Raw genomic sequence first — 17,097 nt, 5'->3', positions numbered from 1 at the left:
AAATATATTTTAATTTAAAAAATATTCAACATTATTATATATGTACAAATATAGAATGCTTAATAATCTAAAGCACACAAAATTCTGAATATTTCCAAAAAATAATATAACGAATAATATATATAACGAATAATTACACAAAAGTAAAAGTTAAGTTATTGCAAGTTAGTAACACCTTGGATAGAATTAAAGCGAAAAAGGAATAGATATATACATAATTTGTATGATTATCCAAGGATTATGTAAATAATTATAACTCTGGAAAATATTTTTTGATTGGTTAAGATAATATAATTAATATATTAAGAGATTAAGTAAGAAAAATATCATTTTTAATGAATTATACTGAAAATGAAATTATTGAATTAAAAAAAAAAACGTATATAATATATAAAATGCATCTGTTATTGATAGTTCATCAGATGGTAAAAGAAATTGATAGTTGATATACTACAAAAAAAAGAGAAATTACTTGGAAAAAAATTTGCAAATCTATGTCATGTATAAAAGTATTCGGATGAATGTGACATGAATAATGATAACAATAGTTGTGTAAATAAAAATGATATCGTTATAAACGAGAAGGTGAAAGGACTAAACTTTTATATGCAGGAATGATAACTTTGGTGTTATCTATTTGTTATAATATCTCATTAATTGCTTTTAAGCAGAATAAGGAGTAAAATGTTAATGATATTTCATTAGATGAAGCATTTAAGTGTATAACTGTAATTAAATAGCACGTTAAATAACAGAATATAGAAGATTGTTATGACAAGATTTATAAATTTTATGAAAAAATTAACATATGTGCATATACAATTAAAAATATAGCTTAAACATTACATGGAAGCGAATGACTACCAAAAATTATTATACATAAAAAAAAATTAATTAAAATACATAATAATATAAAATATTTAGAAAAAAAAAATTACACAGTTAACATTAATTTTATAGACAAGTAATAATAATTAAAATAAATAGATGTATATTATATATGTTATATTTTTATTGTATAATATTATCATAATATAATAACTATTATATATTCACATATGAGTATACAATAAAATAAACATACAACCTATAAAGACTAACAAGAAATATAAAACTAAAAGAGAATAATCTGATATAAAAATAATAACCAATACATAAGAAATAATGATTAAACTAAGACTAAAACATAAAAAACTAAATATTAAATAATAAATAATAAAATATAACACCTAAAAATAAAAAAAAATCATAAATCATCAACTCTGAAAAAGAACACTAAAACTAAATCCTATATCCTTAAACCTAAACCCTAAACCTTGTATTACTAAAAGAAAAGCAAATATATACACTTTCTTAGAAAGATAATTCTGTACAACAATACTTATCATGTTTCAGATATATTTGACAAAATTATTCCTTTTTGTATCAAAAGCAGAACTGTTATATATGACTGTATCTTACATTAAATCTTCTCGGTGAGTCTAAATCTTCAGGAATCGCGTAATCTTCTATTATATTCCTATCAATTATAATATTACGTTTCCTTTTAGATTTTCCTTGTATGGTTTTTTTTAACCAATACCCAACTGGAGTAAACTATAGAAAATGCCATATATACAGAGCATATTTTATGTATAATATTTGTAGGAATCAAATAAAAATTAATAAAATTTATTTAAAATAATGTTGTATATATTTTTTTTTATTCAAAATAATAATTACTTTGCACAGTAAAATAGAAAAAACTGTAATTCCTATAACTAAGGAAGAAATGACAATACTTTTTGAAGTTGAATTAGCTGAAGGACTATCTAAAATATTCATAAGGGGGCTAAATTTTGTATTCACATTTGCTAAATGAGAATCTTCCGATAGTTCATATATTAAATTTTGTAAATCTGCATTCATATATGCATCTTGACTTACAGGTTGATTTACCTGTTTTCCTTGATTATCATCATTTACAATTGTATATGTCTCTCTTCTTTGTATTCCTTGATCAGGTGACCGTGGCGCAATATCTTGATGCTTTTCCTGTGTTGTATGATTAGTATTACTTTCTTCTAATATACAATTCCATCCTCTTAAGTCTTCTTGAGTCTTACGTCCAAAAAGTGTATTAAAAAATTCACAATGCACATCCTTATTATTTGATGTATTACAGTTGTTTTTGAACTTGTAATAAATTATGATATATTTAACAAGATAATTCCTAAATACCCTATTACAAATCCTGTTACCTTTACTCAAAAGTTTATCAAGATGATCATAGTCTTTCGAAAAGTCAAATAATAGCTTAAATTCCATAAAATCATCAAAAGCGATATTATAATAATAATTATCATAAGTACAAATACCCCCAAGATCAACACTATTTAGGAAATATTTAAGCGTTTCCATAATGGTTCTAAACTTAATTGAATATATTAAATCACTATGCAATACATAGCCTAACCAAAAATACAGGTAATCACACTCAGTACTATTAAATTGCTCTGTGGATTTTTTCTCATATACATAACATAAGACATTACGTATTTTATTATGATAACCATTAAGCCACTCCTCATTATTAATGAGACGCGCTACACCATCGTAATTATGAGAATGCACACAATTATCATCTGCATTTTCGAAACTATGGTACACCTTTTTTGAAGGTAATTCTTTAAGGTCATTTTCCTATGAATTTAAAATAAATGATAAAATATATATTTTTTATTTAAAAAAAAATATATAATTAATTTAAGAAATACGATATTTTAACATTAACAATGATTTATATTATATAAATAACGTACCCCTAAAGCATGAACCATTATTAAGGAAGATCAAAATGTAATATACAAACAATATAAATGAGTCATATATTTAACTATGTATATACAAGCCATTGAAAAAGTTTCAATAAAATTAATAATATTATACATGGTGTTATTTAAGATTAAAAATTTTTCTATATAATATTGTCTATTTTTATAAATTTTTTTCGTATAATTTTAGTATTATATTCCATGAAATAAGAATATATATTTGTTTATAGTACATATTATATAAACGTACATATTTGTAATATTCCATTATATATACAATATGAGTATGAAATTATTAGTAATTCTTAATAATATATACCATACTGTACATTACAGCTATAATATATAATATCTATAAATACAGTTTATAAAGTGTTATGACACTACTAATAATATTAAAGGTTATCACTTTTTAACGTACACAAACTACGATTATATGAAATTTTTTATATAATTTACATTAATAAGTATATATTTATGTGCAAGATTATAGCATGTATTGTTATTTTTTTTCACGCTATAGATTTAGTACTTCTCCTAAAAACATTTATTTAATATTTGAATTCATTAATTTCTTCTCCATTTTCATATTATATGTAAGTATTAATTATATATTATTAATATTTATAAGAACGTTCTAACACTATATACGAAATAATTTATATTTTATTTTGATTTATATATATCATCATATTTTTATTATTGATATATATGTAAATTTGTTTTATTAGATGTTACTTTAAATAGATATTATATGAATCAATAAATCATTTTATATGTTTTTATTTTCTTTATTTGAAAAAATATATATATTCATAATTAAAAGTTAAAAAAAAATTTTTTTTTTTATGTATATGTGAAGCTATTACTTAGTAAAAGTATAACAATAACATTTTACAAACACATTCATATTTATTAAAAGATAAGTACATTCAATGATATATAATTTTTAAATGTTAATTATAATTATTCTCTAATTATATATATATAAATAGAGTTTAATTTGCACGAACAATTCTATGTAAAGTATTGCATATTTTTATGTATGTTTTTATTAAAACATATGATGGCTATAATATAGTGATGTTTTTTATATATAAGACAACTGTTAACCTAATTAGTAACAACAAATTTTAATATTTATTTATAAAGCATATTTTATACAAAACTAGGTGTTAAGTTTGTAGTTTCTTTAAAATTCGTGAATTTTTTAAAAAAACTTATTTATTATAATTTTTCCCTTGTATTGTTAATTATTATATATTTTCAACTATTAATGGCTCATAAATATACATATTAATTCAATATAATGGAACATATGGCTTAAAAAACAATAATTTCATATATGATGGATGTATTTTATCATGTATATTGCAATAAAAGATAAATATATTTAAGAAATGGAAAAAATCTGTCTATAGATGAAAATATTATAGTATAACTTTTTTGAAATGCAATTATAACAACTCTGAATAAAGGTAAATTAATAATGATACATTAGATTCTTATGTACAAGTTGTTTAGAAATGTAAAAATTTATAATGAATGACAAAATAATAATATATAAAAATAATTATTATTGCTTTTTAAATGTTCGTATAATTCATATAGTTTATGATATTATTATAAAATCTAATAAGTAATAATATTGTTCTGTCTTTTCAGTACAATGTTTTATTTCTATTTTTAATTTGTTGAAAATTTTTTCATGACACTTCATGCTTTATGAGCACACTATTTTATTATAAATATTTTTAAGTTCTGAATTGCAGACAAAAATAAATTTTTAATATATTTATTTAAATAAATTAAACAGCTTATATATAAATCTTCACACCTGTAATACTGACAAATGTAGTGACATACTTCAAAAATGAATAAAAAATAATAATTTTTACAATTTTTCCATTTATAATCTCATTAAGTCAAAAACAAAATTTGCTCAAAAAAATATATATTCCGTTATCTGTTATTAGTATCCTAGGACCAATAAACTACGAAATGTGTTATTTCTATGTATTTCAATATTGTAAAAGGATGAAAACTTATTCAATATACACAATAATACATATTGTATAAAAAAATTATTAACATATTATAGCTTATTTGAATGATTAAGAAAATTAAATCATATCTATAAAAAAATTATATATATTATGTAAAATAATCTAGATTTTATGATTATCTAATGTGTATAATATTTTAGAAAATCATTAATAAACTAAACATCATAGATAATGTTCATTAAAATGGCTATATTCAGGAGATTATATGTAACCAACAAATAGCTATTTTCTGTTGTATGTTACAATAATGCTTCATATACATAATTATGTTTATCTATGTGTTAGTAAGATAATTCTTGATACATACAAAGATATTCATTTAATTTTTCCAATCAGAACATATTCGATTGTGATAAAAGTTCATAAATATATATATTCCTTAAATATGTAAAGAATAATATCATGAAAATACTTATATCACATGATTATATTATTATATTTATTAGATACTCTAGTTACACAATAATCTATATAACTGATAATCACTGATATAGAAATTGTAAGTGAATGATTGAATCGCTTCTTATTATATAATTTACAACAAAAAACAGGGTTTTGATAAATGAGTATAAATTTAGCGTTCATGTAAAGGATATTTTGTTATTTTTTAAAAAAATACTTCCTTTATTAAAATTTTCTTATTCTTTATAATTTTTTTCACATGTCTTTTTTAAAAGTATGCTGATATATATTACATTCATTTGCGATCAAAGAGAAGCCAATATATTATGATAGAATTAAATGTGAAAGATAACAGATTTAATATACCCTTACTTATTGTAATTATTATTGCAGGTTTATCGAATTATAATTTTTCGTATGGTCTTTATATGAAAAATGTGTTACAGTGTGTTACATTTTATGTTATTAGACATTGTGCAAAATGTTTTTTGATAATCTTCTTATTTAATATGATTTTTAAAATATATTTTTATCTGTTTAGTCAGAAATATGGGTTCCCCTATTCATAAACATAATTCTCGGAAAAAAATAAACATCTATGATCTCTTCCCTATTATGATCATTAAAAGTATCAATATCCTCAAATGCTTAATGTAGAGAATCGTCACCTATCTTCTCCTCATCATTCTTCTTAAATGAAATTAAAGAGATACCAAAACAAATAGATAAACACAAAACAACTCATCCTGCGTATAAAACGCTTATTCATTCCTCCATGGTTTAAAAATTATATCAATTTTTACCCATAGTAGTATTGTTATCACCGTTAATATCACATTCATCCGAGTCTTATTGTTCTTGCGATAATTTTGAAACTTGTTTTCAATATAATTTCTCTTGTTGTTCTTCTACATCATCTAGCAATTTCTTTTGACAATCAAATTAATTATCAATAACAGTAGAATTTTATATATCATCTCCTTTTGCTTTAATTTTATCCAAGACTTTACTATTTTGCGATAACATAGATATTGCTTTTGTGTGATTGTTTGTTATATCGATTATTACTTTTTTGATTTTTTGGGGTGTCTTCAGAATTTTTTGTGGCATCAATTCTTTCTTGGATATTTTTGTTTGTATCTTCAATAAATACGTTTATTTCTAATTTTGTATCGATCTCATAAACAATAGCTTTATTTTCCTTGTAATAACTTTCTATCTGATAAAAATTTTTCCTTTTCTGGAAAACTTTTTCTGTAATTTCTTCTTGTATCATCTTCTATTTTTACAATGGCAGAGATGAAACCTTTCATATTATTATATGTACAAAAGTTTTCATATTAATTTATATTCTCTAATAATTTTTGCATCTTCTCCCACAAAATACTCATTATTTCATTAGTTCCTGTTATATTGTTTCTTATATCATTATTATTTCATTATTCTCATATTTCATTTCTTCACACGCATATTGAAATTGATTACTTCGAATTATATTTATATCTAATATGGGCAACTTTAATTTCTGCTTATGCTTACAGGATGGTCTTCCATTAACACTCATATATGGCACTGCAGTAAAAATTTACAAGTAAAATTATTGTGTACTATCATGCATAATTTGACCTCCTGCTATTTAAATAAAAAAAAAAAAACAGTTATGAATACATGAGTAAACGTTCAATAATTTATTATATGCATTCATGTATATATCTCTATGTACAAATTTATATGCATTTTTTAAAATTGTATGTATCTAAAAGTACAAATTGAAAATTGTATAATATTATCCTAATAATTTTATTTTTTTTCCAACATATACTAAATAAGGGAATTAGAAAAATATTTATACTACTAATCAAAAGTATATCATTCAACTGCTTTAAAAGAAGTGTTACTTAATTATATATATAATTGAAAAGTTCTAATGTGAATTAATTTACACTTATAGTAAATTCACTACATATCTAAAATATAGGAATAAATTAATGCGTATGTATAACACAGTAGTTTATTGTGTTAAACTTATAATGGAAAAAACATGAGGTTCTATATTATATTGTAAAAATAAAATAGCATTCCAAAAATTCACATTAAATATTATTATTGTAGATTTATATATAAATTCGAATGGCTATTATCGCAGTTCAACGATAAGTAATTAGATAAGGTTGGGAAATGAAGTTTAGAGAAAACACATTTTTTTTTACTTTTTACAAGGTTATTAAGAAGAATGAATATTAATACAGATAAATAACATTTATAAAGGACTAAAACTTTAATGAAATTAAATTATACAAAGAAAAATTTACACCATTTAGAAAATAGGTTAATGGGAAAACCATTAATTTTATGTTTCAATTTAAATATGTTAGAGATAAAGTTGTGTGCAGAAATCAGGAATATCGTAGCACATATTATATATTTTAGAAGAGTTTTAATAAATTACACCTCAAAAAAAAAAAATCATTTTTTTATTTTAATTTTCTTTAATATACATCATTCTATATAATGTTTAAATTACAAATTCAAAGTATATAATTTTTCCGCATATGAACATATTATAGCATCCATAACAGCGTTGTAAAACTAGAAATAATTTTAGAAGCATGCGAAAAAATCTCCTTCGCTACATAATTCTATGAAAAGTCTTCTATTGATTTAGGAGAGTTAGGGAATATTTTAATATGATTACATAATAAAATATTTTTCATAAATTAGTAGCATATGTGCTTTCAAATAATTCAATCATTGTTTAAAAATTATTTTAGTTTTAAATCATATTTTTAATTATATTTTAATACATTTAAACTAAACGAGGATTTACACATTAATAATTAGGGGATTCTCTATTCCTAAGGACTTATTACCTTAAACACCAAAAAAAAAAAAAAAAAAAAAAATTATAAACGTATTCCATTTCATTGTTCTTTATTAGGGACATCAAGAACAAAATAATTTTAATTCTTTTTAATTTCATTATAATTATACATTTAAACTTGTTTACTCTGCATGATTATATTTTCTTACTAATACGTTATCATCTTTCTTTATTAAAAAATTATTGTAACGTAAGTGATTTTAAATTTTTTCCATAGATTTAATATTTTAAATGTCAAAGTATATAATATGATTTTACAATTTATTTTTTTATTCATTTTGATAAAAACTTAATTAGGTTTACACAATTATTATGTAACATATTTGTGAATTTTTGAAACAGATATGTAAATTTTTAGCCGAAAAGATTTCTTCAAAAAATAAGTTATTTTCTTGTAATTTTCAAGTGAAAATTTTTTCTACATATGTGGATGGTTCATGTTATTTATCAGTTCTACTTCACTTGATATTCCATTTGTCCTTTTATTTGTACTATATGTATTTGACAATTTCATATGGTTTTATATACATGTAATTATTAGCGTGTTATTTATTATTTTTACACATTTTACACAATTTACTATAGATTGTATTGTTCATTATATCTTATCATATTTTCTTTTATAATAAATAAAATATCAGTCAAGTTGATTATTATCCCTTTTAATTTTATAATTAACATATGTAATAGATGATAAACAGTGTAAGAATATAATCAATAACAATTTAAATTTGTTTATATAAATATTCAAAATCATTTATTTATGAAATTATTAAAATAATATTTATTAAAAATATATATAATAGCAAAAACCTTCATGATTTGATTCCTTTTAAATAAGAATTGCAACAAAAATATAACATATTCTACACACCATTATAATAATAATATGCATACTAATTTACATCACACATTTTCACTTTTAATGATATATTTTACGATAAAAATATTATCAGATATTTAATGTACACAAGTGAATATACCTGAGGAACTATGCTATATATTTATGCAATAAGCAATATAATAGCATAAAAATAAATAACTACCTAGCAGAATATAACATAAATGAATAATTATGAATTATAATCCATTATCATTATTAAAATATGTAGATTCAGTTTAAATTGACAATTATCAAAAATTAAATTATAAAAATAAAATTTATTAACTAATAGACATAATTTACTCCAAAAAACATATATTTTAACACAAAAATAATTGTATTTTTCTTTTCTCTACTATAGAAATACTTATAAATTGTCACATGTACTAAAATAGATATAGAAGATCCTATAGGAATAAACATTTATCCACTTATTTTGCAAAGATTAATATACAATATTATAACTCATACTTATTTCAATACTTTTGCAATATTCACGTATACAATCTCTGTATGTATATAATAGTGTTGAATATTTTTTAAAAAATAAGTTAATAAATTTGCAGAATTAACATTATTCTCATTGGAAAAATCATAATTGTAAATATATACATGATTTATTACAAACTCTAATACTGCTAAAGCATGAAACCTAAACCCTAAACCCTGAATCCATGAAGCCTAATAAAAATAAAGGATATATAAATTAATATAAATATGCATATTAAATATTGATTTATATTTAGCGTTGAAATTTTGATAAATACTATAATATATTAAGTCATTAAGACAAATTAATCATTGTATTTACATATAACTCGTTAGAATAGAGAGAATTATTATAATTTGATTATAAAATATTATATTAAATAAAAGAAAAAACATAATAAAAAAATATTACAATGTAAACGACTTAATGTGAATGAAAGAATTAATATTTATACAAGCAATAAATAATTAGTAATTATTAGTATTTTCAAATAAAAAACATATATTAGCAATCCTATATATTATATAGAGAACTACGAAAATTATATAATTCTTATATAAAATGATAAAATAAATAATATTTATCAGGAATCCATAACATTTTGTTTTAAATATAATATTTATATTTTAATATTTTTATTTGTAATCATTAATAATTTATATTATATGTAAAAGATAATTCCTATAATATTTTTAGCAGAATAATTATTACTTATCTGGATTATAAATAAAAAATTTACATGATTTCTATAATTGTGAAAAATAATTGTAATATTTTTCATAATATATGTCTCTATTTTTAGTAATAAAGACCTATGTACTCGTGTATTTCATTATTATTTTTATGACTCCTGCAAACTTATGTAGTGTCATCTGAGATGGGAAAAATAGATGTGAATTCTTTTTAAAATATATAAATTACAATAATAGAAATATATAATATATCAATATGTAATATGAAATATTATACAAATGAATATTATAATTGTCATATATACATTATTATTTTTTTTTTACTATACATTATTAAAATGTTTCCCTAAATGTAATAAAATTATAGAGGCAAATATTGAAAATCCAACAGATGATTATATTCAATCTACTACCGGCATAATCGATTCAATTAAAGAACTGAATGGTAGATTTACAAAGGAAAATGCAACGAAGACTTGTCGTTTGTTTCTATTATTAAGAAAGTATATATGGAATACCTAAAACGGCACTTTGTTTCTTCTTATATTATTGGTTATATAATGAATTAGAAGCTAAAGGTATAAGTCACATAACAAAGAATATTTATAAAAAATTGATAACAAAGTGGTCTAATCAAGAAATACATTACATATGCGATCAATCTATGTATGATTAGTATTTAGCCAATGGAAAAAAAATAAAAATCATCCTCATATATGTTTTATGTAAATTTTTTAATAATGTAAATGATAATGATGGATGGGATAAAGTCGAAAATATTTCTAAAGCACTAAGTAATATTACAAAAGAATATACAGAACGAGTATAAAGTAAGGTTCCTAAGATTAGTGAAAAAGATGAAATGCTCCCTTGCCAACGTAATATTTCACTTTTTTTTATAATACCTATTGTTATAATATTAATAATAACATATTATGTATTTATATTGTGCAAGGATAACATAGCTATCATTACTATATAGAATAATATATCGATAATTTTTATAATTAAATATAATATTATCGTAAAAACATTATATCATTAATACTCATATTTATATATAATATTTTAGTTAAAATACTATGGATCATATATCAATCGTAGAATAAAAAAAATGAGGAATAAATACGATAATATGACGAAGAATGTAATAGAATGCAGCAATTTGAAAAATGAAAAAATATTTCAACTGATATGTTATACAATGAACCATATAATTTAGATTAATTACATCATTAAACATACAATTCTATGAATAATATTATCTGTAAGATACATTGCTTAATCGTATTGTAAAATAGATTTTTGATTGATTACATTCACAACTTAATTGTATATATGAGGTTGTGTAAGAGAAGAAAAAAAATAAAAACATTTTATTAAAGAAATATGCAGCATTTATTTTCTTTTTATGAAATAATAGATTTAGTATCATTTTTTTAATACAAGAAAACGAATGTATATTTAAATTAATAGATGCATCAGATAAATATGAGTAATGATTCTTGTATATATGTAAGAAATTAAACAACATTTATCGCTAATAAAATTATTTTTTATAATACTTTATAAATTATTTATAATCCAGATATAAGTGAATCTTTCTTCTATGAAGTGTATATTACACTTTCCTAAATTTGAAATTTATACATATTCACTGTGACAATCCTGTAATTCTACATATAAATTATTAATATTATATTTCAATAATAATAATATAATTTTATTAAAGAAATGCACTTTAAAAATTATAATGCATTATTACTACTATATTTGCTTAGTTATATCATTCAACACAATTTCTAATTATATTACAAAAATACATTTCTGCATATTAGTGTCTTCTATAATGATTATATAATAATTGTGGTTGTAAATTGATATATTTGATATTTATTGATTATAATTATAAATATTATTATTTTACATATATAATGATTATACATGTGTCATCTGTAATGTATAATACTACATAATTATTATTTTTTTATATTATATATTCATTATGACTATATAACAAGATGATATACTGTGTTTTATAAATAAAGGTTTATATTCTCCCTTGACACATGAGAATTAAGCATAATATTAATATATTTGTTTTCTGTGAAATCATGCAAATACCGATTTTTTTTTTTCATATGTATATATATGTACTACATAAAAAAAGGTAATTCTGTAAAATATAAAAGTATTAAACAAGGATGTGTATATACAAAAGAAATATATTAAAAATATTTTTAATAAAAATTATAAGTAACAACAACCGATTTAAATTATTAATATTATTTATTTTTAATATTATATATGAATAAACGTATTATAGTATAATAATAAATTGTTATGTCATTTATACTAAATTATAGTCTCCATGGATAGGTGAAAAATTAATGTCTGAAATAATATATGTTTTTATTAAGGTAACAATTTCATATATATTTATATAGTTTTATATTTAATTAAATCAATCATTACTTTATAAAATGATGACATTCATATATAATAATCTTATACATATGTAATATATTGCTTGTATTAATAATAATTATAATTGGGGGTTTCTTATTATAATTTATATAAACTGTAAATAATAAACATTAAATTTATTGTATTTTCTATTTTACATATTTTGAGAATAGATTCCATGTAATAATAATATATTTTACAGTTATACTAATTATTAAATTCTTTTATTAATCTTAAGTAAATAATAAATTATGTACATTCATAGTTCTTTTATAAATTATTAAAATATCTAATGAAACAATTACATTTTAGTAGAAACTGATTATGGACTATTATAATTAGTATACATTAAATAATATAAATGAATCAAAAATTATTTAAAATAATAAATATTCGATAATGATTTTTATAATTCATATGCATACTAAAGTCTAAGTTTGCATATAATTAAATGAACATGGTTTTTATGAATTTTCTTACTATCTTAATGATAATATATGAAAATTGTATTAAAAGTATACAATTTGTTTTATTAATGTATTATATAATTTTACCTGAGTATACCGTATATTTTCTCATCTATACATCCAATTAATTATTCAGGAATAAATTTTGCGTAAATTTCTATTTACTGTTCATTGAACTACTCATATAATTTATTAGGTCTATAAATTTATAATCTTAGAAGAGAAAAGAATAACTATTAAATATTTAAAATAAGAAATGATATTTTTCCTATTTATTAACTTGCTTTTCTTTTAATTCTTATATTATATATATAATAAGAGTTACATTTTCTTATATTAGTCATATTCTTGGATGATCAAAATACTCAATTTATACATAGGACCTCATAATACACCTAACGTTAATTTTATCTATGTATAGACTACCCAGTTTTTTGATGAGTACGTTATTAATTATTATATTAAATATTTTTTATCATATACTACATGATTGGTTGTCAAAAGTATCTGATTACAAAATTCCATATTTTCTATAAACATAGGATATTCCCAATGCACTATTTTGATCAATATTTTATATAAACCACTTTTTATATCATTGAAAGTTCTTCTAAGCCTATATAGTTAATTTTTATAGAATTTATCTTTTTCTCTTGAGTATAATGTTTTATACTACCCTGTGTATAACATTTCTTTATAAAAGATATTTAATTTTCTACATTTAATAAATGAATTTAACTAATAAACTAGTATATATCTTATCATGGATTTTAGGCCAACAATGGATTTTGCATTATATCATACATAACTATATAATAATCAGATTACTCCTAGATTATATAGAAACGTTATATTATTGATAATTTTACTAGTGTTAATATTTGAAAGAAAATAATATTTTTCCTAATATAATAGTAAATAAAATATATACAATATAATAATTATTTTTCATAAATAATAACAATAGGTATATTCAAGAAAAAACATTATTCCTCTTAAATATTTAAATTTACAATACAATGAATAAATTAGAAAAATTTTTTTTTATATTTTGAACAAATTCACAATATTAAGAATTATTACAATAACCAAGGTATCATTACCTAATGTGTTATAGATATAATGAACACATTTATGAAGCGAAATGTAAATCATTGATTTAAAATATTAAGTTTTCTATAATATACACTTTATTTTTAACATCGTATAATAGTAAATATTATGAATAAAATATTATTATACTTTTCTGTTATATATATAAAATTTTGAAGTAACCTTCTTAATATATTACCAAAACAGGTACTTTTTATCTTAATATAATTTTCAATAATTTATTCCTTTTTAAAAATTATTATCATAATAAATAAAAATATATTGTACTTATTTATTTTTATTATATTTTATATGTTTTTACATAATTTATTCTATATTGGTAATCACTAAAAGATTCCAGAAAAAGAAAAATAAACATATATGTATTACAATTTTTATATTATATGTGGAATTCTCTTTAAGAATATTTAATGATTTATACGCTTATACTTGCGCAATGGTATACATGTTGTTGATATTATTTATTTAACAGTCTTAATTCATAATACTGTGCATTGAATTAATATATTTTTATTTCTTTTAAATAAAATATAAATATATAAACGGATGTAAGAATTATTATTCTTCCATGAAAAGTAATATATGAAAACAATATGCACATATTTTGTATACTAAAATTAATATTTTATGTGAATGAGATGTTATTTTGTTATATATATTTTTCTCTTCAAACACTATATAATAAAAATTAAGTGGTATATTTTTAAATTAAAAAATAATAATTGATACTTTATTTTTTAATATTGATTGTATATATGCATCATAATACAAGAATGCATTTAACCTTGTTATATTTATGTAAAATATAATATGTTTATTATTTATAAGGCTAAGAAGATTAAATTATTCATATAATTGCATATTAAATTTAATTATAAAAAGTACATATTTTATATGATATATAATATTAATTCAAACATATATATTCAACAGCAATTATATATTCAATAAGTGTAAATAAATATATCTGATATAAGTAAGAGTTTAAAATATTTTATCTGTTTTTTGAATTCAATAAACATCATTCGATTAGTTTGAAAAAGCTGATAACATAAGCTAATCTTTAAAAATGCATTCGAAATATTATATATTTAACCAAAATATATATTACTCATAGTTGCATCGTTATTATACCGTATTTAAAATGAATTAAAAAATTTTGAATAAATATTCTACGATAAATATCTTACTATTAGTATAAATATCACAGTTGAACCATAATATAGAAAAATAACGCTCTTATTATAGTGTTCTTTAATTAACTTCATTAAAAAGGAATTATTTATTATTTATTATTTATATAATATAAGAATATTATAATTCATTTTACATAATATGCATTTATATTAAAAATTTTTTCCCATATAACAATATAATTATTATGCAGTAGTATAATATATAAGGGAAAATAAATAAAAATATAAATTAAAAGTGTTCCTATGAATATTATAAATAGTATTATTTATGGAATATTGTATCCATCTATATTTTACCATTATATTTTAATTATAAAATTATTGTAATAAAATATATAAAAAATTCTTTAATATTAGATATAATGACTGGGAGTAGAGATGTGAACGATAATGTAAGTTTTGGTATATTATGTAATAAAAATATGTACTTTTTAACTAGAAACTACGATTATATGTTATATTCAAGAAAATCTTTTTTTTTTAATCTTATTTCTAATTTTTTTGTTTTTTTTATAATTTTTAGTTCGATTTTGAAGGTATATTTCCCTCATGTAGAAAAGAATATTTAGAGATTGAAGGTAAAACATCAGTTTTGCCAAATAATCTATTAAATATGTGCCATAATATTATGAATAATACTGGACTTTGTGGAACGCGTCAGAATTCTTTTAATGCTGCGAATTACTGTAAAAATCTTGGTATTTATTTAAATCACATACAAAGCAGGCACCAGGGGGAAAAAAAAAGAAGCTGTTTATTTTTTTTTTACAAATTGAAGCATATGGTGAAAACATATAATGGAACATGCAGTACGACTGTAGAATGCTATAATATAATGAAAGCAGATCGTCAAATAATGGGATCGAGTATGAGTACATTTTTCACCCAAAAAATTTCTGATATCTGTCATGAATATGCATCAAATAATAATATAGATAATAATATATTTAGTAAATTACAAGATTTGGAAGAACTATATGATATTTATGAAAAATTCATTGAACACAATAACGATGGTTGTGCTCACGATAGTATTATTAAAGAGTATAACCAAATTATTGCAAAATATGGGAATGAAAACGCAAGTTTTATGAAGGAATTAGAAAAAATTAAAGCGCAATGTAGCACATTTATTGAGAAATATAATCAGTGTCAAACTTCTTCTATAAATGCGAAACCAATATCAGCAGATGATCAAGTGATATCTATCGTGACATCTAACGTGACATCTACGGAGACAGCTCCAGTGGCGCATGCAGTGATGAATGTATGGAGGCATACAGGAACAGGTGTGAGTGCATTCACAGTTGTGTTTTTAATAATTATGTTAATTTTGTATAAGGTTAAAAATAAATTTAATTTATTAAATGTTTAACGAATTAAAATTTATATTGTATAACGTTTGTATATGTTAGACGCAAAAATTATTTATTTTTCAAAATAATATATTTTTTTTTAATTATTAGTTTACTATTATGGGCTCATTTTTACAATCAATAGTAAGAAATCTAAGGAAAAATATTATGAAAAAAAATAGTGTTCATCAAAATTCAAAGGATTCATTTGATAGGATATATAATTATTTGAATGACAATAATTATCGAATAGCATATATCTCAGAAGAGTAA

General features: G+C 20.4%; 2 protein-coding genes across 2 annotated transcripts; one reads left to right on the top strand and one right to left on the bottom strand.

The window, feature by feature from the left end:
* Positions 1–1,440: 1,440 nt before the first annotated feature.
* On the bottom strand, positions 1,441–2,894 carry PGO_120100 (variable surface protein; the record flags this gene model as incomplete). Its single annotated transcript, XM_028688807.1, has 3 exons — positions 1,441–1,596; positions 1,723–2,682; positions 2,877–2,894. The coding sequence occupies 3 exons, from the start codon at positions 2,892–2,894 to the stop codon at positions 1,441–1,443; spliced, it is 1,134 nt and encodes a 377-aa protein (XP_028544608.1).
* A 12,937-nt stretch (positions 2,895–15,831) lies between these two features.
* Positions 15,832–17,097, top strand: PGO_120090 (variable surface protein; the record flags this gene model as incomplete). The annotated part of the gene is made up of 3 exons (XM_028688806.1): positions 15,832–15,861; positions 15,993–16,811; positions 16,936–17,097. 3 exons carry the CDS (start codon positions 15,832–15,834, stop codon positions 17,095–17,097), a joined length of 1,011 nt encoding a protein of 336 aa, XP_028544607.1.

The sequence above is a fragment of the Plasmodium gonderi genome (genome assembly GCF_002157705.1).
Source record: "Plasmodium gonderi DNA, contig: Chr12, whole genome shotgun sequence".
In the NCBI taxonomy this organism is placed as follows: Eukaryota; Apicomplexa; class Aconoidasida; order Haemosporida; family Plasmodiidae; genus Plasmodium; species Plasmodium gonderi.
Note: the sequence above shows the minus strand (reverse complement) of the source record. Positions and strands in the feature narration are given on the sequence as shown.